The 24891-nt window shown below is 39.7% G+C and overlaps 1 protein-coding gene across 4 annotated transcripts in view; it reads right to left on the reverse strand.

Moving 5' to 3' along the window:
- Nucleotides 1-3173: 3173 nt before the first annotated feature.
- The window catches only part of CCDC68 (coiled-coil domain containing 68), a 49229-nt gene continuing 27511 nt past the window's right edge, over nucleotides 3174-24891 (reverse strand). For all 4 annotated transcript variants that reach the window (XM_034642377.1, XM_034642376.1, XM_034642378.1 and 1 more), the window contains exons 8-12: nucleotides 23128-23210; nucleotides 16512-16617; nucleotides 15116-15199; nucleotides 5778-5854; nucleotides 3174-3498 (exon numbers count right to left, since the gene is read on the reverse strand). In XM_034642377.1, coding sequence (XP_034498268.1) covers nucleotides 3441-3498; nucleotides 5778-5854; nucleotides 15116-15199; nucleotides 16512-16617; nucleotides 23128-23210 — 408 coding nt within the window. In that variant the 3' untranslated portion in view covers nucleotides 3174-3440. The remainder of the gene's footprint in view (nucleotides 3499-5777; nucleotides 5855-15115; nucleotides 15200-16511; nucleotides 16618-23127; nucleotides 23211-24891) is intronic.

A 24891-nucleotide genomic window follows, 5' to 3' on the forward strand; every position in this document is an offset into this window, starting at 1 on the left:
TTCAATTTTTAACATTTATAAGTATATACTTTAATAATAACAAAGCAATGATTATTTAAATCTTTATTGCATCGTTAATATTTCCCACTAAAAAAATTAAAGAAGGAAGGAAGTACCGAAGGGAGGAAGTGCTATGATAATGATGACATTAGTTGAAGGAATTTTCAGTTCTTCATGGATTGGGTCCCTACTTCAGGCTTGATGAAGATTCTGTAATTATTCCCAGCTCAGAGGAGAGGCAAAGATTTTCAAAATAAAGAAATATGAAAATGTTTGAGAAGTGTGTTTGTTAATTTTATAATAATGCTACTATTTTTTCAAATTCAGAATAAAAACTTAATAGATAACTTTTTCCATTAATTTGGATCCTGGGGAAACTAACAGAAAAATTTAGGGAGCTATCTAAATATCCGTTCACTGGCAAAAACAATCCATTTATTATGGGTTATATTGTCATGAACAATCAAATAAAAATAACTTAGTTCACTTATTCATAATAATTTTCATGTAACAAATAAGAACAAAAAATAAACAAAATGTGATATCAATTTATTGCAAAGCATACCATAAGCAATTATTCAAAGGATATATGTATTATACCAATCATTTTAACATTTCTTTTTGTTGCTGTTTAATTAATGATAATTTGTAACAATACATAATCAAAGAGAAACTAAGTTTCCTTTTATTTTCCACCTTCGTGTATTCACTTCAAGGTCCACCTCAGAGCTTCTTATTTAATATATTGATTAGAATAATAATAAGTACAATTATTTAGACTACAACTGAACTGGTGTTTCTTTTCCTGTATTTCTCGTGTGGTACTTTTAGGTTAATGCTTTTTATTCTCCACTGTGATCATTTGTTTTATCACTCAGAAATATTTATTCAAAGAACATTCCAAATGATAAAAGCTGAAACAATAAAGATATAGGACATAATTCACGTATGACAAATAAATGATATTGCTGATACTACTAAAAGATACTTCTGTATTTGAAGAGTCCAGACCTTTTTAAGTTTCTGAAACTGCTTGTTCTTATTCTCAGGAAATCCAAAGACCATTTCAGGGTGAATGTGGAGAACATATGAGCAGGTCCTATCTGTGTCAACGTCCAATGATACTTCCACGTTCAAAAGTGAGCAGCATTGGGGCGCCTGGGTGGCACAGCGGATAAGCGTCTGCCTTCAGCTCAGGGCGTGATCCCGGCATTCTGGGATCGAGCCCCACATCGGGCTCCTCCACTGGGAGCCTGCTTCTTCCTCTCCCGCTCCCCCTGCTTGTGTTCCCTCTCTCGCTGGCTGTCTCTCTCTCTGTCAAATAAATAAATAAAATCTTTAAAAATAAAATAAAATAAAATCTTTAAAAAAAAACAAACACAAAAATGAGCAGCATTAAACCTAAATGAAACCCAACAGTGTCTTCCCATTTTTGACTCTAGGATACATTATTCTAAATGGGAATCATTCTAGTTGTTAGCTCAGTTAGATGGATCCATTCCAAACTCTCATATTTATTACCATCCAGTATGGTGATTGGGTGTAAAAGGAACCCTGAGTGATCTCCAGGTGAAAGGTGAATTCGCCTACCACACTGCAAACGCTTGACAGAGTTCATGATCCCAATCTCCCTACAAATGTGCCGGAAAATATACTACCGAAAAATCTTCCATGTGGCATAAAGTCATGATCATAAATGTAGAATTAGATTTTTAGCAGGGAAGTTTTTCTGAACTAAGTTCTCATGAGGGTTATCCAACAGGTGAAAGGCCAACTTAATTGCAGCAAAATATTTACTTTATGAGTCAGGGTCGTTTCTGACTGTCATTCATGGGATAATGCAACAAGGAAGCCAACAAGGATAACTTCCAACAAGGAAGGTGTGCTTGTTAAAGTAGGAAAAAGAAAGGTATTTCTATAGTGTGGCAATCTCTCAGACCACCAAGTGAACAGATAGAAGGACTATTGATGTCCAGGTCAGAGGTCCAAATCCTTGCTCCATGGTTAGCAGCAGGGTAAATTCCTGGACCTCACAGTATCCACCCCTGGAAGATAGGGTAAGAATATGACTTGCTTTTGAGGCCTGTTGGGAAGATTAAAGTAATTAATACAGGTAAAGTACTTAGAATTTTTTCTGGTATAGGAACAGTGCCATAAATGTTATTAGATATCTACATTTGAAAAATAAGCAAGCAATAAAAATGTGAAGCATGAAATGCACACATACAGCTATGCAACATTTCAAGGATTACAGTACTTTGGTGAATTTATAAATACATTATCTCATCTGTATTTTTAAATACTTCATAGATAATACTGATATTTCACATTCCACATCAAAAGGCTTCCAGCATCTCCCCTGAGAAAATGTTTACAGTCATAGACCAGACAGGATGATCAAAAGGCTTTCAAGTAATTCACCCTTCAGTGGGGCTAAGGCTGCCCATTATTCCTTTAGTTCAAGTGTGTTCTCTTCTGAGTGTCAGCTTGTTTGCCTTTCTACAAATTAGAGTCTGGTTTTCCTCATAGCAATCACAAACTCCACCTGTGATGAATGCCCGTATCAAAATGTAAATATGGTTTCACAAAAGCACTGGATATTTCATTCCAGTTCATGAATTCAGAGTCTTCCTGACTGCAGACAGCAGCCACTGTTCCTCTAAACCATAATATACACATTTTTATGGAGGTATGGGCTGACAGCATTGTGTTTCTATTCTTCCCTCCAGATATTTTCCTAGATAATATAAGAATCTTGAAAAGAAAATTAGTCACAAAGCCAGAGTCGCAAGTTCCATTTCTTTGTGCTTATTTGTGGGTTGTCTCTAGCAACCAATTTTCAATTCCAACTGAAGAACAATGGCTTGCTAAGGTGTGGTGAGACACCATGATGCTCAGCTTTGGAGGGTTATGTGGGTTGGGGAATTAGCTAAAAAGAACCTACTCCTTTTCCGGCCCATAATGCAGTAGAGACTAACTCTCCCACAAACCCTGGGTCAGGAGATGAATTTATAAATTCATGTTAAGATATTTTTTATTATCCAAAGTTAACTTTAAAATATATCATTTACTCATACACACACACTCTTCCATTTATATACATAAAAACCACTCTCAAAAGGTCAACTTTAAGGACCTCCCTTCAGCAAAAATCTGCAAAAATGATTCAGATCTTTTTTTAAGTTTAAAGCAAAATTTATCTTCCATTGAAAGCCCCTGGTCTCTTCACCCATTCAGTACATTTTGAAGAAAGAGTTCCTTCCCTTGAATATATATTTGTTTGATTTTCTGGAATGTCATCTTCCTGCAAAGCTGTTGGTGTACAGTAAGTTCCATTGAATACTGGCATCGAGCCATTTTAACATGCAAGTTTCGGCTGTGTTTCAAGGAATAAATAAGACCCGTAGCAATCTTTCTCATTCAGATCTTCGCCAGCCAGCTCATTTCCGGAGCCTAATCAACATCAAATAGGGCGTAGTGTCGACTGTCTTCAATTCACTGTAGAAAAGACCATACAGTTATCGAAATCAAGCACATTAAATTTCAGTGATATAATTGCTGTATCATCACCATTACCATCTCCACCGCTCTACTACCACATCTGAACTAATTGCTTTAATCTAAGAGATATCATGGTTAATTGGCTGATTCTAATTCCCCATGAGACGTACTAGAATCACATGCCGAAGCCTCGAACTTACGTCAGTTCAGCTAGTTGTAGTAGGACAAGAGTGAGGAAGACTGAGGGGAGGGAAGAGAGGATGAGAGCCTGTATCTGCCGTTCCACAGTGAAGACTGCACTGCTGTGACTTGGAGACAGGAAGCAAATCAACCCTTCTGCCAGGACGTTTTAGTTCTGTAGGCTTCTCAGTCTGAACTTTCTCCTCACTGTGTGATTCTAGTATTTAAAAAATATATGTGTATGTATATATATGTGTACACACACACACGCTTCTGTATGTGCTCTGTTGTTGTTGTCGAAGGACATGACCCCGAACCTCCAGCAAACACTTCTTCTGGTGTTCAAGAAATATCTCTAATGCTCAAGGGAAACACTTTGCTTTATGTACTTACTGAGAGAGACAGAACGATATTTTATGGGTGATTAAAAGAGATTTGCCTGGATTAATCTTTAAATTACATGACCCCCCCCAACAGCTACTTTTCTACTCCAGTCTCTCCCTTGAGTTATAATTCCATTGCATATAGGCGAACCCAGACTTCCCAAATCATACTACCGCTTACGTTCTCAAAGCAGCCAATTGGCCATATTTCATTTTATAGGGATGAGATCTACCAAGCCATAGGAAGTAAAAAAAACCTTTAAAACTAAAACACTTTAACAATTAATTTAGTACAGCTAAAGAATTAGCGGTAGAAGACATTCTTTCCAGCACCTTCCCTCTGTACCGAGTATCCACATTCCATATTGGAGAGGTTACAATATAGAGACAACCAGTTTGTCCGTCCTCTACTCCACTCTGGCTGCACTCCCTACAGGGTCAGAACAGCTGAGGAGGGCCACCATGCTTCACCACCCAAGGGGACTGGTATCTGGTGAGGCAATAAAAAAGCAGTCACCTTCCTTTCCCTTGGAAGGTCATGCTTGCCCTTCTATTCTGGACACTTCATTTCTTCCTCCACTGAAGTGACTACTTTCTCACTGCTTCTGAAACGTGGGTATTTCACTTCCTCCTTTAATCTTTCTGGGGCTTAATTTCTTTTCTTTATTGGAAGTTGCAGAGCCAGTGGCCAAAAAGTTGATAACTTAGCATCCAGGAGCCCAACGATTCCAGAAGACTCGATTGAGAATAGCTCCATCTCATCTCTAATTACATGTATCATTAGCAAAGTGAAGCAGGGCTGCAGGGAATTCGGAAGAGGGAGATGGACCTACCTGATTTCCTGGACTGATGCTGATGAAAGCAGGCCTGATTTCTACCTCAGGCACTGCGCCCAGGAGAGTTTCAGAAAACAGGTTTGCCCTAGAGGGACTAGACTGGGAAATTCAAAAGCTGCTAGAACAGGAAGTTTTTAATCACTTTTTAAATGATTCATGTAATTACAGACTATGTTTTCTTTTAAATGATAATTTCATAGAGTATTATGGAAATAAGAGTTGAGCCCAGAAGTTGTTTTTTTTTTTTTTTAACAACTTGTCATTTCAGATTCTGTCACCATTAGAAAGTGACTTTGATGGTTTCAACCACCATTTTGATTGCTGTCGTGGGCCATTATCATTGCTTGATTCAGTCATTATTAGGTAGTTACTGAAGACACTTGCCCTTAGCAAGGCAGGAAGTGAAATGAAATACAAGGAACTATTCCTGCCTTCTTGACATTGACAATCTACCTGGTTTGAGATACAGATGTGGACATTTAAATAAATACAAACGATTTATAATTAATTTGCTCATCAATGCTACAGAACCAGGAGTTAATGGAGAAACAAGGAGAATAGAGAAGAAATGATGTGTGCTGCTTGGAGAAAGTGTTGAAGCCAAGACTAGGCTTGTTTTATGGCACAAAGCAAGAAAAGATACCTGACTTTATTCACTCACTTATTCAGTAAGTATTTCTATGTTAGGCTTTGAGGGTTCAATGATGAACAAGTAACACAGGTCTTATTCTCAAGAACTAGGAAACATGGTAAACCCATTATTACATAAGTATTAATAGACTGGAACATCTCTCAAGTGGGATAAATGTCAACACTCATGAATGAATGTCCAACAGAAGCTGGGAAGGCAGATGGCGGTGGGTAGTCAAAGCCTTACCTTGTAGAGACAGCCTTAGATACAGTTGTCCTAGGCATTTCAGACCAAAGTGCCACCTTGGTTTTTAGTTCTTTATTCTACAGTTGAAAAAAAAATGTGCAGAGATCACACAGCTAGCACATTAGCCACACGCTCAATGCCTCTGATCGGCCCACCACCCACAGCGTTCCTTGGCAGTAAGCTTGTTGTTTCAGTCAATCTATTAGAACACAGAATGTAGCCAGTTGAGAGTCCTTACTACCTCTGAAATTACAAACGCACCTTGAAAAGTGCATAATTTTCAAAGGGATTAAAATGGAGTAGTCTATATTAGCTTCTGAAATTTAACAGCTGAACTATGTTCAGTTTTGCAGTTTGTTTTTCATAGGCAGATGCAAAGAACTTCATAAAATAACTTTGTTAAAGAACCTTGTTAAAGACACCCACGATATCGATTACGTTTGTCGTTCTTGTGCAATCTCTTGATTATAAACTCCTTGAAAATAAGTACCATCTGTTCTTTGCTATATAGTTCATGGCATTTTTAGCCTCAATTTTCTCACTGCAGCCTCAGTTTCCTGATCTCTATGCTAGTGATAAATGATACACATCTTGCCTATCGTCTATTAGTTGTTGGAAGAAACAAATCTCATATGATCATAAGATTTTAAATCTGGAAGCACTCTCATAATTCTAGGAGATAATGCAATGGCTGATAATAAGGAAGGCAAGAGTTTAAGTTCTCAGTACAAATCCTAGCCACTCAGTATCTATGTGACCTCCCTTAGTTACCTAACCTCTTTGAGCCCAATTTCCTCATCTGATAGATGATAGATAGAATGAAAGAATCATAGTCTCTTCTTCATAGGTTCTGAAATTAGATATTAATATGTACTCAGCTCAGTGTCCGGCACAGATTTTAAGACTTACAGACAGTTGGTTATGGTTTTCTAGTCCAAGTACCATTTTTATAGCTAAAAACTGAGATCCAAAGAGCTTAAGTGCCCAACATTTTGTTCATGGCAGAACTCAGGTTCAGAGTCGGGTCCTCCCAGCCCAGAGCCAATCCTTCCTCTACAGCACGGCCACACCAAGCACATTCATTTCACAAATTTGCAACATGAGACTTAAAACAGCAAAGCATCATGCCCAAGGTGGAGTTGTCAGTGGGCCGCACTGGCAGGTCAGAGGTGTTTAAAGGATACACCAGTATAGCAGGGGCTGGGACTGAAAGGTAGCTGGGTGGGAGGCTGACAGGTGGACCTGTGGCTTTAAAAGAACAGTAACACTCCAGCTCTGATCCCTCGTAGGAAACTAAGGAGTTAAGGTGTCATATAATTGAAGGTATTTCCTAAAAGGCCACCAGATGGTTTGAAGTAAACCAACACCAAAATGCATGGTTTAGGGAAATAGATGTTAGAATTTTGATGGAAGCAAGAGAGTTCATAATTATGAGTGCCTAGCAAATGCCAGGTGCTTTCCATACATCTCTTCTTTGATCACTTTTACTCTTATGCATATTAAAGAAATAAGGCTGGCAAAGCTCAAATTCTTCAGGTAACTTGTTTCTGATAACCCATTCTGTCTAAATGTGCAGGCTTCATGCAGGCCTGACTTCAAATCCCATGTTCTTTGCCCTGCAAGATGTTATTTTTCTATAACCAGAGGAATTAGCTCAGCCTCCTTATATTACAAATAAGTAAATAGTGAGCCCCAGGAGGACACAGAGATTCAATGATTTCTAAAGGGATTTCAGATCTGATAAATATGAAACAGAGAAAAGTGAACTGTCAGGAAATTAACCAACAATTAATCTACTGCATCCATCCATCCATCCATCCATCCATCCATCCATCCATCCATCCAGTTAGTCAATCTCTGCCATGTCTCCGGCACTAAGCCAGTAGCACAGTGAATGTGAAGAAGCCCAAGAGAGCCTGGATCTTTCCCTCCAGTGCACAGGATGCACAGTAGAGTGGAGGTGATAAAACAAACATGGAACATTAAAAAAATAAAAACAAATAAAAGCAGTTCAGGAGATGCCATAGGCAGTAGGTAATTAATTACTACATAAAAGGTATAACAGAAATCAGTGTGACTAGAATAACGTGTAACATTTTCATACACAAGATTTCACCTGGACCCTGAAGACAAAGTGAAATGGTCTAGGTGGAAAAGAAGGGGGAAAAAGACTAAGGCAACAGTTCTTAAGGTGTGATCTTGGGATATCAGCAATATCAGCATCACCTAGGAATCTGCTAGAACTACAGATCCTCAGTCTCCAGCAAGACCTACTGAGAAACCCAGGGTGGCCAAGGGATGTGTTTTAAGAAGCTCACTAGTTGATTCTAACATCTGCTCAAGTTTGAGAACCACTGGACTGGTTTTCTGTGTTGGTTGCATATTGGAATTATCTGGGGAGATTTAAAACTTCTTTTTTTAAGATTTTATTTATTTATTAGAGAGAGAGGGAGAGAGAAAGAGGGAGAGAAGGAGAGAGCTCAAGCAGGGGAAGCAACAGAGGGAGACAGAGGAGCAGGCTCCCTGGTGAGCAAGGAGCACGACTCGATCCCAGGACCCTGGGATCATGACCTAAGCTGAAGGCAGACACTTAAAGGACTGAGCCACCTAGGCATCCCTATCTGGGGGGATTTAAAATCTGCTTATATTAGAGTCTCACCCCAGAGATTCTATTTACCTTGGTTGTAGTTTGGGTTCAAAACTTTTCAAGACTCAGGGGGCACCTGGGTGGCTCAGTCGGTTTAAACTCTTGGTTTCAGCTCAGATCATAATCTCAGGGTTGTGGGCTTGAACCCTGCATCTGGCTCCATGCTCAGCTGAGAATCTGCTTGAGACCTCTGCCCCTCCCCCACCCTCCTTCTAGAATAACATAAACAAATAGAATCTTTTAAAAAAAGTTTTCAAGGCTCCACAGGTGATTTTAATGTGCCGCAAAGATGAACTACTGGAGTACGGAAAGCAGAGACAAGATGTGGCTTTTGACCCTTCTTATTCCTCCGCATCTGTACTGCATAATAACTAAAAAATGGAGCAAAAGTCTTCAAGCACAATGATCATTTCGCTGTGATGTTTCAAGAGTTAAGCACTTAAGTCTCATGTAGGAAATGTACTTCAGATCTGATAAATTGATAATAAACATGTTCCTTGTATAATGGAGATAAAGCTAACATGCACTCCAAACAAGTGTAGGCACATATCACAGGCCAAGTATGTTGCTAAGAAAAACTCCACTCTATACAATACTCTACAAGTTGGGAAGCGATATGAATCACAACATCACGACGACAATGAATATGGGAATAAAAATAATCCAGGCTGGACAATTACGTAAAGGCTATTGGGAGTTTTTCCAAAAGAAACTCCTAGTTTCTCAAGTTGCTGAGCCTCAAACAATACAAAAGCACGAGGTTAACATGTTAGACTGTCTTTATGTTCATTTATCTCAACTTTCATACTGATTTATTTCAGCTACTAGATTTAGGTATTTATTTTTGATTCATGGACTTCCACAGTTTTTCCTTTAATTAGAACAGCCATATCCAGGAGTTTTATTGCATCATTACTTTACAAAACTACAAATCACTGACCAGAATATGTCTACCATTATGATGACTATCCAAGGATAGTTTATTGACATCGTTCTCCAAAAGAACCTAATTTTTGCATCCTTTCTATCAACACATTCTTTTTTTTTTTTTTTAAAGATTTTATTTATTTATTAGACAGAGATAGAGACAGCCAGCGAGAGAGGGAACACAAGCAGGGGGAGTGGGAGAGGAAGAAGCAGGCTCATAGAGAAGGAGCCTGATGTGGGGCTCGATCCCATAACGCCGGGATCACGCCCTGAGCCGAAGGCAGACGCTTAACCGCTGTGCCACCCAGGCGCCCCTCTATCAACACATTCTAATTAAATTAAATTTTAGGGATCACGGTGAGTATATAAAATAAGATAATCTTCAATGTTTAGAAAATGGAGAAATTTCTGATGATGCATTTCTATATCATCAGGTCATTAGTGAGGAAACCAGAAATGCATGAAATGTGAGAGGAATGTCAGAGATGAAAATGATGGTGACAAAGATATGGCAAAAGTAGAAAGAAAAGTAAATAATTTTGGTAGAGTCAAGCAGAAATTTTCCGGTGACATTTTTTAAAGTCTTAAAAACCTTGAAGCTGTTCTTGTTGTTGTTGTTTTAAAGGATAGAGTTATATGGGTGAATATATCTCCCTTGTGGAGAGGGGAAAAAACCCTGCTAGGATAGAAAGAGATCCACAAAAAAAAGTATTTGTTACCATGACGCAAAACACTGGAAAATGGAAAACACTGCAATACAGTAACTGTGACAATGACTAAAATCAATATAACTGGTCAGGCAAATTTAATAACTCTTCATTTCTGTACTTATGCACATGCACATACACACTTACCCCCTCAACACACACTTATTTAATCACTTCAATAAATAGACTTTCTGGTGGCGATGGGGGGAGGGGAGCATATGATTTCAAGACAATAAGACTCGAGTGATTCTGAACGAGTTTAACTTCTCTGGATCTCAGTTTAATCACTTACAAAATGTAACAAATAATAACTTTCTCCCAGAGTAGTTTTGAGGATTAAATAAAATGAAGCTTGTAGCATGCATAAAAAGAGATGGATGTTTTTGGTGTGGAAGATGCTGTCTGTGTGGCTTAGAAACACAGGTGATGTGTTTAAATGGGCTGTTCAAGCTTGGGCGACCATTTATCATAAATGGAATCAATTCACCCTGTGATTTAATGGATTCCAAAATAGGCAGTGGTCTTAAATTTGCAGTGCAAGATAGTACACCCCTGCACAAATCGTCCCAGTTTAAGAACTTCATAATAAAGCACTGACTAGGACCGGACCAGAAATAGGCTAACCATGGCTCAAACACTCACTGAATTCAAGTACCTGGTCAAATATCACAGGTTTAGAGATGCCCTTCCTTACTCCCGTCACTCTATAACTACCACATTGTCACATTCTACACTTTTCAGAGCACTTGTCCCTCCCTAATTAAGTTGTTGATTTACTCTTTTATGTATTTATTGTCTGTATCTTCAATTGAAGTATAAGTGAGATGTGACTGGGGACAGTCTGTTCTGTGCATTACCCATATACCCAGCACTTGAAATATTTCCTGGTGCATCTTAAATACAGAAAACTATTTGATGAATCAATTAAATGGATGTGGCTTGGACTTTTTAAAGCTGCAATGGTCATTGTAAAACTCCTTGCTGTGAAGGAAAAGATTTATCTACTGAAGACAAGAAATTCTGGGACTATAAAGATATTCATCAGATACTGCTATTGTTTGAAGACTCTTTTATAAAAGAAAGCATTAAAAAAAAAAAGAGGCTTGAATCGAGCTATGTACAGATAATCTGAGACAGTACTGAGAGGTGTTTTCACATCACGGCAGAGTGTCTGCAGCCAACCTAGAAGTTCCCATGAAGGGAACAAATCTGTTGCTTTCTCATATATAACACTGAGTGGCTAATCAGCAATTATTTGCTGCACTCGGAAATATAGAAACAGAGTACAATGGAAACAAATACATTGTTCTGGTCTAACTATTAGACCAAAAGGCCAATTGGATAATATATTTTACCTGACCAATCAGAGTTAAGTTGCCAGCCTATTTAGGACAGTAACATTTGTTTTGGGGATGATATAAATAAACAGATACAACTAAGGGACATAAAATTGGATTAAAAGCAGCAGCACCATTGATACCTTCATCCTGTGATGACAGCTGGCACTTCACTATGTCTGGCTAGAACATTATGAAGTGAGCTCAGAAACAGATAACAATCTGTCCAATTAAAATGTGTGACCAATGTGCAATATGCAGAGCAGTAGGGCATTGGAGCCCCAAGAGGCAGATACACCATTGGAAGAGATTTCCAACATAAAAACCCAGTCTAGGATAATAGGCATTTCAAATTCATGAAGAAAGGCCAGACTTCTCAATAAAGTGAGACAACTACAAAGTTAGATCCCTACCTCACACCAAACTTCCTGAATTACATGTTAACTTGGACTTAAATGAGATTCCCAGTCCAAAAAGGGAATCTGACCATGTGCATTTATCATTTCTCCCTTCTTAGACATTATTAAAATAATAACAAAGAATTCCTAAGTATTAAAATCCCTTAGTAGTGAAGAGGAAAAAATAAGACTATGAGAAGATCAGAAATATCAGGACTAAAGGACTGAAAGCGAGCAAAAAATTGACTGCAAGAGCCAAGGCAGCTGCAGGTGGGGCTGTGGCTGCTGAGGGAGATGATTGATCTATGAGAACCCTGGGAGCCAGGGAACACACTATCAAAAACCTGAAAAATGGGTATGCTTTGAGTTACCAGTTCTACTTCTAAAAATTTATCTTAAGGAAGGAAATATACAAATGATCAGTGATGTTTGTATAAATATGTTGAATTCAGTGCTGTTTACAAAAGCAATACTGAAAAATAATCTAACGTACAACAATAAGGATGAGTTAATTAATTTATTATATATCAATGTAGTGGCTACTTTGAAAGATAATGTAAATGTAATCTGATTGGTAAGCAAAGACTTCTTGTTATATTGTTATATAGAGAAAAAACTCTTTGGCATGATCTATGATCTAGTTCCTTCCTACCTTTCCAATGTCATCCCATGCTATTCCATCCAACTCTTAGATTAGAAGCACTCCCAATGGCTCCCTGTCCCTCTTCCTGACAAGCCCTACCACCCAATTTTTCACTAGGCTCAGATTAAAATTCATTTTCTTAGAGAGCTTCTTCCCACCCACCAAGCTAAGCCCTCTCTCCAGGTGTTATCTGTCAGAACATCTTATTCTTTCCTTGCAGAATGCTTCCATAACATTGCTAGTTATATGTTCATTTATGGGTCCATTTCCCTCTCTAGACAGTCCATTCCAGTGTGTGGAGCTCATGTTTCATTTGTCCAATATTGTTTTCCCAAACTTAGCCACTTCCCCAACTTAGCCAATTCCAAAACTACATCACAGTAGCCATTCAATAAGTACTTACAGAATTAACGACAAGATTGATGATGTGAACAGACGAATGAAGCTTAAAAATACAATGAAACAGGCATAATATTATGCCATGTATAGTCTGTATCTTTAATACATACACACAGGTATGTAACAGGCGCATGGAGTCCCATAGAAATACAGTTGGACCCAACTGTGAGGAGTGATTACCCACAGATGGAAAGCTTGCATGATTTTCTTATTATACGTACTTATCCATATTTCCTGATTTGTATGGAATGAATGAATATATATTAGTTACACAAAACTAACATTAGAAAAAATATTTTATCAAGTACCATTTGCCAAAAAAGCCACTAAGTACAAAAAGCGGTGAGGAAATCCCCGTAGGGACATTTCTTGGGAGGAAGAGGCTCTAATGTGGTCTGAATCCCATCACCTGAGCCCCTTGATGTAAACTGACCAGCCATTACTGGGCACTTGAGTGGACAGGAGTTTTGAGCCAATTATTCCCCCATCCCTGCATTTTTCAGCTGCAAGGAGCTGCAAGCATTGTCTTCCTCAAACAGCCATTTGTAACCTAAAGAAGGTGAAAATCAAAGGAAAGCCTGAGGCTCAAAGGGCTCACCCTCCAGAGTGGAGAGAACAGGGGTCCTCTGGGCAGAGAGAAATGGCACACTAGGGCCATGGTTACAAAATTTAAGATGGAAAACTGTTTACAACCTCTTCATGTTATGATGATTTGTTTCTTCTGTTTGGGGAAAGCCGAGAGAACACAATGGTGAGAGAAAAGGTGTGGCAGGGTTCTGGCAGCGTGGTCGTGCCCCATCTCTCTCGTCTGTCCTGGGGACAGGAAAAGCCCCCAAGGATGATGAGGTGTCTGGTGGCAATCAGAGCACCTCTGATTCCACAGGACGGGACAGCGTGGCAGGGGGACAAGCAGGAGGTCAAAATACTACAGAATGAAGTAGAAAAGGCACCTGGGTCCAGGCGGTCAGAGATGAGCCCCCGACAGAGGCAGAGAAGGCGGCACTGAGCCCCAGCTCGAGCCCTGGGGGAGGCAGCAGTGGCCTCGTCAGGGGCTCCAGCCTCAGTGGCCTCACTGCTCTTCCCGGGAGGCAGGGCGCTGCCGAGCCCCGGCCCGCAGCTGGAAGCCTATACAGGGCTTCCCTAGCATAGAGGGGAAGGCGTGGGCTGGAAGAAAAGCACATCTTATCACAGTAAGTTATAAAGCGTTACATTGTGTTTCTAAACACGGAAAAATAAGAAAGTTACAAGAGGCTTCCTGAGGTGGATGAGCCCTGAGGCAAAGCATGCAAGCCACGTGGGTGTGAGTGATAACAGAGGAGGAAAGAGGACATCTCAGGGCGGGAAGGAAACAAAGACCTAAGACAGCAAACCCAGCTGTCTGGCCAGAGCTGAATTCACCCAAGATGGTCTTGGCTGAGCTTCTAATTCAAGTCCACATGGAGAGATGTTATTATCTACCCCCCAGGAGAGCAAGCATTCTGGAAAATCTGGACGAACTTTTTTTTTTTTTAAAGATTTTATTTATTTATTCGACAGAGATAGAGACAGCCAGAGAGAGAGGGAACACAAGCAGGAGGAGTGGGAGAGGAAGAAGCAGGCTCACAGCAGAGGAGCCCGATGTGGGGCTCGATCCCATAACGCTGGGATCACGCCCTGAGCTGAAGGCAGACGCTTAACCGCTGTGCCACCCAGGCGCCCCTGGACGAACTTTTAACAGTTATTTAATAATATTTAAAGTATTGGGGCGCCTGGGTAGCGCAGTCGTTAAGCGTCTGCCTTCGGCTTAGGGCGTGATCCCAGTGTTCCGGGATCAAGTCCCACAACGGGCTCCTCTGCTGGGAGCCTGCATCTTCATCTCCCACTCTCCTGCTGTGTTCCCTCTCTCACTGGCTGTCTCTCTCTCTGTCAAATAAATAAATAAAATCTTAAAAAAAAAATAAAAAAATAAAGTATTAAGAAGTAATGTTTAATACTTCAATAATTATTAGGAGTACCTCTCCCACAAATCTATAATTTCTTGTGCATAGAAGCAGCCCATGCACACACATTCACAAAAATACATTCATATACACACACAGGCACATGCTGTACACTCACATATAGATACTCAGGCACAATCACACACGGACACACTCACACACCTGCCCACATACAAACTTACTGTGTCACACTGGCACACCAGCAGACACATTCACAGGTACACTGAGCACACACATACACACACACGCACTCACATACACTCACATTCGTGCTGCAATATACAACAGATTCCCTCCTTACCTGGGCTTCGAGTATGTTAACTTTTTCCTTCAGATTTTCAATTCTTTTATCTTGTTCTTTTAAATTATTTTTTAATCCTTCCATCTAAGAATTAGGAAACACAATTGGAAAAATCTTGTCAGACAACAGGGAAGTTACTTAAGTGAGGAACTGCACAGGTTTCTGTGGTCCACTGACATTCATCAAATACAAAAGTTAAATCCCAAAGCCTTAGCGGATTCAGCAGGTTACAGAGAATAGCAGGGCAAATTGGCACCTGGGGATGAGAGCATGCAGGCAGTCCTATTAAACATTGTCATCTTTGGAAAACCTGTTTAAACCAAATCCAGCGGGCATGCCTCCTGTGGAAAGCAGCTCTGGCCATCCTTCTGCATTTCTGGCACACAGTGCTTTCATACTGCAGCTGCAGGGGCTGGTGGCCATTGCACAAGGCCACTGCCTGGAATGAGGAAGCTCCCCAAGGCGGAGATCTGGTCAACCAGCAGCATAATGAGGTGAGCCCACTTTGCTTGGGAAGAAAATCATCTGTGGAAAAGCAGCGTGGAACTGGGGGGCTGAGGTGATGACCAGAACAAAGTAGGAAGAGAAAAACCACGGATTCTAAGGCTGGTTCTGCCTCTACCAGCTCTGTCGCTTAACCACTTCGAGCCTCCATTTTCTCATCTGTCAAATGAGAATGTGGGATGCCCCCTAAGTCCTTCCTGGCTCCCAAGTGCCATGACTCAATTCTCTGGCCTTTTGGTGAGGTCCTAGCCAAATTACATTTGTACCAGGGAGGCAATGGAATTATTTGAAAGAATTCCTTTGGAAAACAAGTATTAGGTAGTAAAAAATGAGGGAAGGTCTGATTTCAGGTCTAAAGCACAGGCCCAAACCAGATCAATAGATTTCTCGAAGTAAATCACGTGAGTTCACAATCCACCATCCATCTGGCCACCACCACAATGCCCTCCTCTCTTTCACCTGCCAGGATGTTCCCAGAGAAGAATGGCCAGGAGACACCCCAGTCCCCACACACCTACTAAGTAAATTTACTGTGTGTGAGGTTATAAAAACAGATCATTGCTTCCGCAGAAAGGGTTGAATCTTCAAATCTCCCAAATATTCTAAAGAACAGCGTATGTTACCTGGCTCAGAACACCTTTTAAAAAAATCACTGAAACAACTAAAGACAGTTAAACACAATTTCCCAAATATCTTCATTGAGAGCACTACAGGTGTGGGCATACAGACCGAAAAAGGCATTGAAAACAGAGTCATGTTGCGTGGGAATAAAAAGGAAATGTCAGTGGGGAGAAAAATCTTATTGCTTATAAAGTCCAGATAAGCTGCCTGTATTCAGTCTTCTCACTGTAAACATACCATCTACCAGAGAAACACACTTGATTAATCTGACCTCCTGGATGACACTGTGCAGGTTCTGATGCTGGGAATGAATCACAAACTGCAGATGAGAGATCTGCTCCTGGAGAACGGAAATCTCCATTCGAAGATTGTGGCAACTGCAAATGCAAAAGGAAAAGGAGACATAAAATGTGCTGAAGCATTGTGCAGCCATTTTTTACAGCTAGGCTGCCGGGCTCTCCTCACACGGGACCCTATTACTGGACATCGTGTGGGAAAGATGCTGGGGGCCCCATAGGCCACACAAGACACGGAAGATCACAGCCACAGAGCAGCCTCTGATGAGCTCAGACAGGAACTGGAATGAGTATATCCTTTCACGTCCAAAGCTCCCTCCTGGACATCTGTGACTTCCCTCCCTGCAGGAGGGGGTTGAGTCAAACTGTATTGAGCCCGACGAAGCACTCACATAACTAAACAGTCTTGCCTAGAAGCACCCACACACCCAGCCTCATCAGAATGCCCACATGATTACATAAGGGTAGTGGGGCTAGGACATGGGGGGCCAGGAATGGAGGTTTACATAAAATGGGAAACCAATTTCCAATGGTACAGAGTTAGTGTATGTTGTGGATTGCCTGTGTTTGTCTTTCATTATTATTATTATCAGTACTACTACTATTATAATTTTGGATTCCTGCATTGGGTAATTCTACCACCGGTAAATAGGGCATTAAAAAAAAAAAGGAAATTAAATTCCAGCTAATAGTTTGAGTCCACGTCGACTACTGTGAAAAAAAGATAGATGAAAGTTTGAATTTAGACTATTCATACTTTCCCAAAACTCCATTTAGGTAAATGGAATTGATTCTACAGCTTTTAACTTGCCACGATTTTCTTCTTGCCAATATTATTGGAGTTTTGAGGCAGCATGCATTACGGTGAGGTCACCAAACTTGGGTGCATGGTGAGAGGACTCACACAGCTTTCTCAGCCTCCATGTAACAGATAGAGTAATTCCTACTTGTATTACTTTAAAGAATATACTGTGGATTTTAGGAGATAAGGGAATATGCTTTTGGAAAATGAGCTTTTTACATAGCAGTGTATTATTATTTCTTTAGCTATTACGGTTTTAGAATTAGTAGCCAACATCCAATGCAATCGCAATTCTGATTTTTATAGCCTCTACAAATATTACAAAGGTCGTGGACACTCATATAACATTATAGAACGTGTTCTCATTGAAAAAAAAGAGAGTCGCATTGTGTTTCACATCATGTACTGAAACATTGCTTCTCAAACTTAATATGCATTGGACGATCTTATGAAATCATGAGGGATCTTGTTAAAATGCACATCGGATCCAGGAGGCTGGGATAGGGCTTGAAAGCCTGCATTTCCAATAGGCTCCAGGTTGTTGCCAGTGAGTACGCTTACCCATGCTTTGAATAGCCAGCACTGAACCACTGATGTTGGCTCAATAATGTATGTAATACTCTCTCTCAAAGCCAAGTAATTTGCAGGCAACTTGCAATATTTAAGACAGTCTTTTAATTTTTTCCCTCTTTTGGTTTTGCATGAGAGTGTTAAAAACAGTTTGCTTTACTGTAGAAAAAAATGAATTTCTACAAAATCATAGAAAATCTTGCACAAATACAAATATTGCATATTGATAGCCATTATTTATTTATCTTGTGGAATTAGATAATTCGGGCTATAAAAATACAGTACAATTACACAAAATATAGGTAAAATGTAGATCATTATTGTTCATAGCATAAAAATTAGAACACTCTGAGTGTTCATCAATAGAAGACTAACTAAACTAATTACACTATATCTGTGCCACTTTGATTGTACATATACATATGTATCACAGGTACAGACCAACAGAGTTGATGTGTATCAAAGATGATTCTGCAGAATGTTATAAAAAGGATGATCCTTTCAACAAATGGTACTGAGACAATTCTACATTCATATAAAAAAAGAAAATGAAAATGAACCCTGAACTCACTCATAAGAAAAATAAACTTCATGTAAATTGTAAATAAAACTGGGGACCCAAAAGACTTTCAGAAGATAAAACAGAAGAACATTTTCTTGAATATGCAATAGACAAAGATTTTTTTACAAAAGAACTCAAAACAGTTTTAATCACGAAGGGAACTCAAATGATTAATAAAGGCATTGTACCCAGAATATATAAGGATGCATCCAACCAATACATAGGACACCCCAGGAGAAAAATTAGAAAGGAACTAGAGATACAACACACACACAAAATGAGTTGAGGACATACAGATCAAAACAGCAGAGAAAGCAAACAGAAGCCTCCCCACGGCTGGTGATGCTAAGATTCAAGACTGCTGCAGTGAGGAGGGAAACAGGAGAGAAGTAGGGAGGGAGCAGTCAGACTCAGGACTTCCCTGGGAAATAAGGAGAAAGAACTTGGGATGGCTTACAGAGGCAGGCTGGGTTTGAATATTCATCAACTGTTCAGGAGCCCATAAGAAAACTAAACATTACTTTAAAAATTCATAAAAATGTTAAAGATGAGTATTCATAATGGTCTTGTTGTGTCCTATGATGATCCAGAACTCAGACCAGAGGGAAAAAGATGGGGTGGGGTAGATGTTACATTCCTCAAAATACAAAGCTCAGGAAATTTCCCCACGTATTCTGTGATGGTATTACCATAGAAGTCACTGTAGATAAACAGAAATCTGAAATAGGTCTCAAGCTGGAAGAAAATAATTTCTAGAAGCACTCTTGAAAACACAGGGTTTTCAGACTTATCTGCATTAGTACACTAGAACGGGGACTAAAAGAAGTTGCAGAAATTCTCTCTTAGGATTGTTCAAGAAAGATGAAATTAATCACCCATTTAAGGTCTTTTAAATGTGAGACTATAGTGAAATAAACTGCCACCTGAGCTTCCTTTAATCTCTGCTTTTTATCTTTCTGTTAAAGCGACTCAGTCTTAATAAAGAGGTACTAAAACAAAACCAGCAGGAAGAAAACATTACAAAGGCCAAGTCTAGAAAAGGCCACCAAGCCCTTCTAACAGATGTCTGATTCCTGCTCTGCCTCCCAATGCCTCAATATAAATGTGAAGTAAATGCTGAAATTAAAATAGAATTGCAAATCTTATACTTTGGGAAGACGTAGATGTGTTTCTCCTGTCCTTCCCACCGCGTACAACCAAAAACCTAGAGATTATATATGAACAAACACAAGAAGGCTCTGAAAGATGGAGAGAAGGCAGACCCGCTCAGGACCTGGCAACCCAAGGCACAACACAAGGGTGAGTTCCCTGGGTTTTCTTTTGCCTCATATATCCCAGACGTGGAGTTGAAAAAGTCTGTACTGGAAATGCCAAAGAGAGCAAACAAGGAAAGGCCCACCAACAAGAGAGGAAAATCTTGGCCCTATTCTTTTGGGGAAGGGAATTGAGGATCGTCTCTCCATTCAGCACTGTGGGAGAGTGAACAGAGCACCATTTCTGATATTCTTCCTCTTAGATTCCTTCATGTTCAAGAGAGAGAGTCCACCCTGTCTTTAACTTGCAGACATGTGAAAACAAATGGCTTAGACTTTAGTAATATGGGATGATCGTAGCGTAAGTACTCGGCAAGAAGCATACCCTCAATCACTCTGATGACCAATGTCTGCCACACACTTAGTCAAAGGAAATTGAATGAAGGGCGGACTGTCTCTCCACCCATTCATCAGGATACTTTCAAATCTATCTTTGGGTTAACTTACACCATCAGAGGACGGCATTATTCAACCACGCCATATTGGCCCTCTGCTCCTCACTGTTATGATGGCTTTGATTTCATTGTTTTCTGGCATCATGCTATCCTTTTTTAAAAGGGATTTTTCTGAGGGAAAATCTGTGTTTCTCCAAAGGATAACTCTAAAATGGACCTTTGTGTTTGTGATGTCACAGGGCAGAGGGACACGTTGGGAAACTGCCTTCTGCTCCTAGACACACAGGGGAATTAGGAAACCAATCTGAGGGAAAGCCTCGGAGGTCTCCAGAAATGAAAGGTCAAATCTCTTCTATAGCGGAATGAGCACGGACTGCTGTGAGAATTCTAGAGCCCAAACTCCCAGCTCTTACAACTTCTGAGAGGCTGTATAATCACTTCACCAATTAGAAGCTCAGTTTCCTCCCTGAAAAGCTGATGAAAGGACTAAATTAAATAAGGTAGCTGGGGTTACTCTACAAACAGCAAATCACAATACATGTGTTGGTTAATAGTGATGGTAGTGGAGATATGGAGTTTTTCATGAGATGCTTCTGCCAAATCTCTCAACTCTCGTTAAAAGTAATTGTGGGGATTAGCATAATATAATGATATATTCATAGCCACATGCAAAAGAACTGTCATTTTCTCCTGAATTATAAATACTTAAAAGTCATCATCTTTAGAGATGCTTTTTAATAGTAGAAATGCCAGGTTAGTACATACTGAATCTTTTCGTCAAAATGGCAGGGAGTCATGGCACCTGTCAAACCCACCATCCTGCCCGAGGGAAATCTGATCACCCAGAGCCCCCTGCTCAGAAAAGCAGTTCTAGGCTATTTTGGGGGTAAGGGAAGGCCACCTGTAGGAGAGGGAGTTGGTGCCTGCCAAAAGGCCATTGGTTAGATGACAATGTAGGGGTCTGGCAAACATGAGCGTTCTACGCAATACAGGAAGTAGTATTAGGCCCGTAGACTCTTTCCTCTGCAATTTGACAGGAAAGTAAAGAATTTGAGCCAGCTGGAGAAGACCACTGAAAACAGTTCATAAATCACACAGGAAAAACAAAGAGCAAGAAAGAGTGAAACTGTACGAACACACATGACTGAATAGGAGCCACAAAATAATCTGGTTTTTGAAAACACATTAGATGCTAAAGGGTGGTCCTCCCATCTTCCCACGAGATGCATCTTCTTTATGGCCGTATCTATGCAGTCTTCACCTACCAGAAATCCTCTTATTTGCGGTAGCTTAACCAAGTCTCTATTGCTTTAACCAAAAGAGCCTGACTCCTACTGATTTCATTTTCTTGTCACTTAGCAGAGTGAATACCTCTACACACAGACATAATAAGCAAGATAAATATTTGTGATGCCTACAATCTATGAAAATTACATAAGCCTGGATGTTCAAACACCTTTCTAGAAACACAAAACATCCATTTCCCTCAAGACATTTCTAAATCCTCCCTAAGAGCTTTCTGAGAATTCCCTATAACAACTGCTCATATATAATAGAACAGAAAGAATAGTTCAGTTCGGTTTTGAAAATGGTTACATTTTGGGCTCAAAGGCTGACAAAAAACCCTATTATCAATAAAAACCATTTTTAAAGAAAACAAACAAACACACACAGATTGTCTGGACTTTAGATGGAAAGCATATTATACCAGCCAGCAGTTCTCAGGGACAGGGTCTCTTTCAGAAGAAACAATAACAACAACAACAACAACATAATCCAAGATTTACTTAGAGTTATGAGTATATGCAAGTAATTCTGAAGACCTATGGGTGTCTTCCACAGAACTTCCTTAATTTTCCACAGAGATGTGCAGTGTTACACGGCACTGTCTTAGAAAGCCACCTACTGGGGCTATATGCTTGTTCACAAAGAAGAATATGGGTAAATTAATATCAGTAGTATTCCAGTGTGTTCTGAATACGTATGTGCAATTGCCAGGATCAGCCCAGGTCTAGACTTTGGCGGATGTGGTCCAATACAAGAATATGAGCCAGACAGAAGGCAGAAGCTTTTGAGAGATGAGAAGAGAAAACAGATAATTGGAAAGGAAAGAGAAACAGGAAAAAAAAAAAATCAAAGACCAAGAGAGAGGGATGTTTGAGTATATATTATTAAATACATGAGAATAAGAATTTATACATTCTGAGGCTCATAACAGGGCTTGATATCCTAAGAAGCAATAGTTCCAGATGGATAAAATAAGACCTCAAAATAGGCTTGACTTTGAACATTGTAACAGAACATGTAACAACAGCGGCAGGCTTAGAATGAGTAGAGAAGGGAAGGGAAGGGGGGAAAAAGTGATGAAATTTTATGTGTTAAGAGTTATTACATGATGTTCCAGAGAATTTTTCTAACAGCAGCGAAGTCATGCAGCAGTTGGGTGATAACAGTAATCCATGCCACCCCCGTACTCAGGACTGTCACAGCTTGTGAATTATGAGTATTCATAAGTCCGAAGAACTAAGAATGCATTCAGAGTATTTCATTCTCTACAAAGTTGGGGAGCACCATAAAAGGATCTTACTGTTCCACTTGTGGGCTAGCCAATTTGATGCAGGTTATAGCGGAGACCCTTTAACAAAATCAGAAGCATCAGGGGGAAGGAAGCATCCTCTTTAGGACCCAGGGTCAACAGGAAGGGACAGGCTCCTTCATTCTCCGGGAGGATTAACCCTGCCCCAGTTTCCCAGTATCTCCAGGGAACTCTGCCCAGTGGGAGGGAGGGGAGGCACCTGGTGGCTGTTAATATTAAGAAATTTCCCTTTGTCCTGCCCTTTCAGCCTTCCTGTCTCCTTGGAGGGTGTTAGCCTTCTGGCTATTGGCCAGTGGACCAGCAGAGAGGAAAGGTATTAGGAACTGCTTTAGTAAGGAGGAGGATTTGCAAACCTTTTAGCATATGTAGCATTGGATTTGAGTTGCAGCAGCTTGCTTTCCAAAGACAGTTTCTTTTCTAGCAGAGTTTTCTTTTCCTAGAAGAAAATAAAATACAATTTTATTTATTTCTGTGCGTGTGTGTGTGTGTTTGCTAAGTCACTCTTGCAAACTGTTCACAAAAGATGCTTCTTATAATATTAGAAAATATGTTTTGAGCTAAAGAGCTCATTTCAGATGGTGCTGTGACAACCCACCCCAGTGAAACCTGGCCAGGCGTCCTCCTGTGTGGTTTCCAAGTAGCTCAGTGACAGGTCAAGACTAGTTGTCTTCAATCCCCTCACCTGCCTGGAGAGGTTTTGCTCCTTCTCCAGCCAACAACTGAAGTATACCCTGCTGAAACTCCCGCCTCTCTCATCTCTCTAGGCATTGGCTCTCCCTCCATTCCACCTGCTTCTCCTACATTAGACTGAGTCGCTGGTCTCCAAGGACACTATTGACTTTCTACCTCTACCAGCTCACATGGCATCGGTCAGAAAGTAGAAAAGTCGTAAATGCCTTTTTAGTGAAGGATCAAGGCCACAGGTAATACAGTCACTTCCTAGTTAGAATATAAGAGAAATTTTGACATGGACAAAGAAAATGTAAAGAAATAACTGAATGTTATTATTAAACCAAATTCTTTGCATTCAAAAGAAAAATAGTAAGTCCATGAAAAACCAAGCTGGGATGATTGTGGGTTTTTTTTTTTTTTAATATTTGATGGTAAGAGATGTTTTGACACTGTTTACAATGCTGTTTAAAACCATTCCTGCTGCAGTATTTATATGGGTAAAATACAAAATGCCGTGTTGTAGAGCAAAAATGTGGGAATCTCTTTGGACATGGTCCCACCTAGTTTTGAAACTGTGACTGTAATAACTTTTGCCAAGGCTTTTACCTCTCTGGGCCTTATGTTTGTTGAGAAAAAATAGCCCAAACTTGGAAATCAAAACAATGTATGATTTTAATGTCATATTGGGTCATTGTTGAATAACCAATTCATGGAGAATTTCTGTGTGTTTGACTTTATTGTTTATGATTTGATTAGAGCCCTGACTCTGGGAAGTTGTCTGTTCATGTGTAGATTTCTGCCTGGTAGAAAAGATAATCCCACAGGTTATGATTTGATTGCCTTCAAAAATATTAACCAGCTTTGTATCTAACCTAGTAATCTGATCCTATATTCCTTTTTTCAAAATGTCTATAAATATCCAGTTTCTCAAAATCTTCTATTTAAGCCAGTTTTACCATCTTACTGGTTCCCTTATTAATGAATGAGTTAAGAAAAACACCTGACATGTATTCATTCTATATTTGTTTGAGTCATGGTTTTTTAAGTCATGACTTTTCGAACACCCTAAAATGGGGATAATACTACCTATATTGAAATGTTGGGATGGTTGGAGTATTATATATGAAGGCCCACATGTTTCTCTTGTACATATTAGGACCTCAATTTATAATAATTTGAAGGTGGCAAACACTTCCTATCTTACGTGCTATTATTTTTTAAGTTTATATTAACTTTTTCAATTTTTTCCTATAGTATTCTTGTCACATATAGGAATTTCCCTTGTGTTTCCTAGCTGTGTTCGACTTATTTTTGAGGGATCACAGGTATGCCTTGTAAGCTTATTATGATACTAGGATCATCAAAGAAACACATCACTGATAATACATTTTAACTTTGTAGGGAGGAAAACGGTATTTAACATTCCTCCTCATGGACTTACTCTC

The sequence above is a fragment of the Ailuropoda melanoleuca genome, chromosome 14 (assembly GCF_002007445.2).
Source record: "Ailuropoda melanoleuca isolate Jingjing chromosome 14, ASM200744v2, whole genome shotgun sequence".
Classification (NCBI taxonomy): Eukaryota; Metazoa; Chordata; class Mammalia; order Carnivora; family Ursidae; genus Ailuropoda; species Ailuropoda melanoleuca.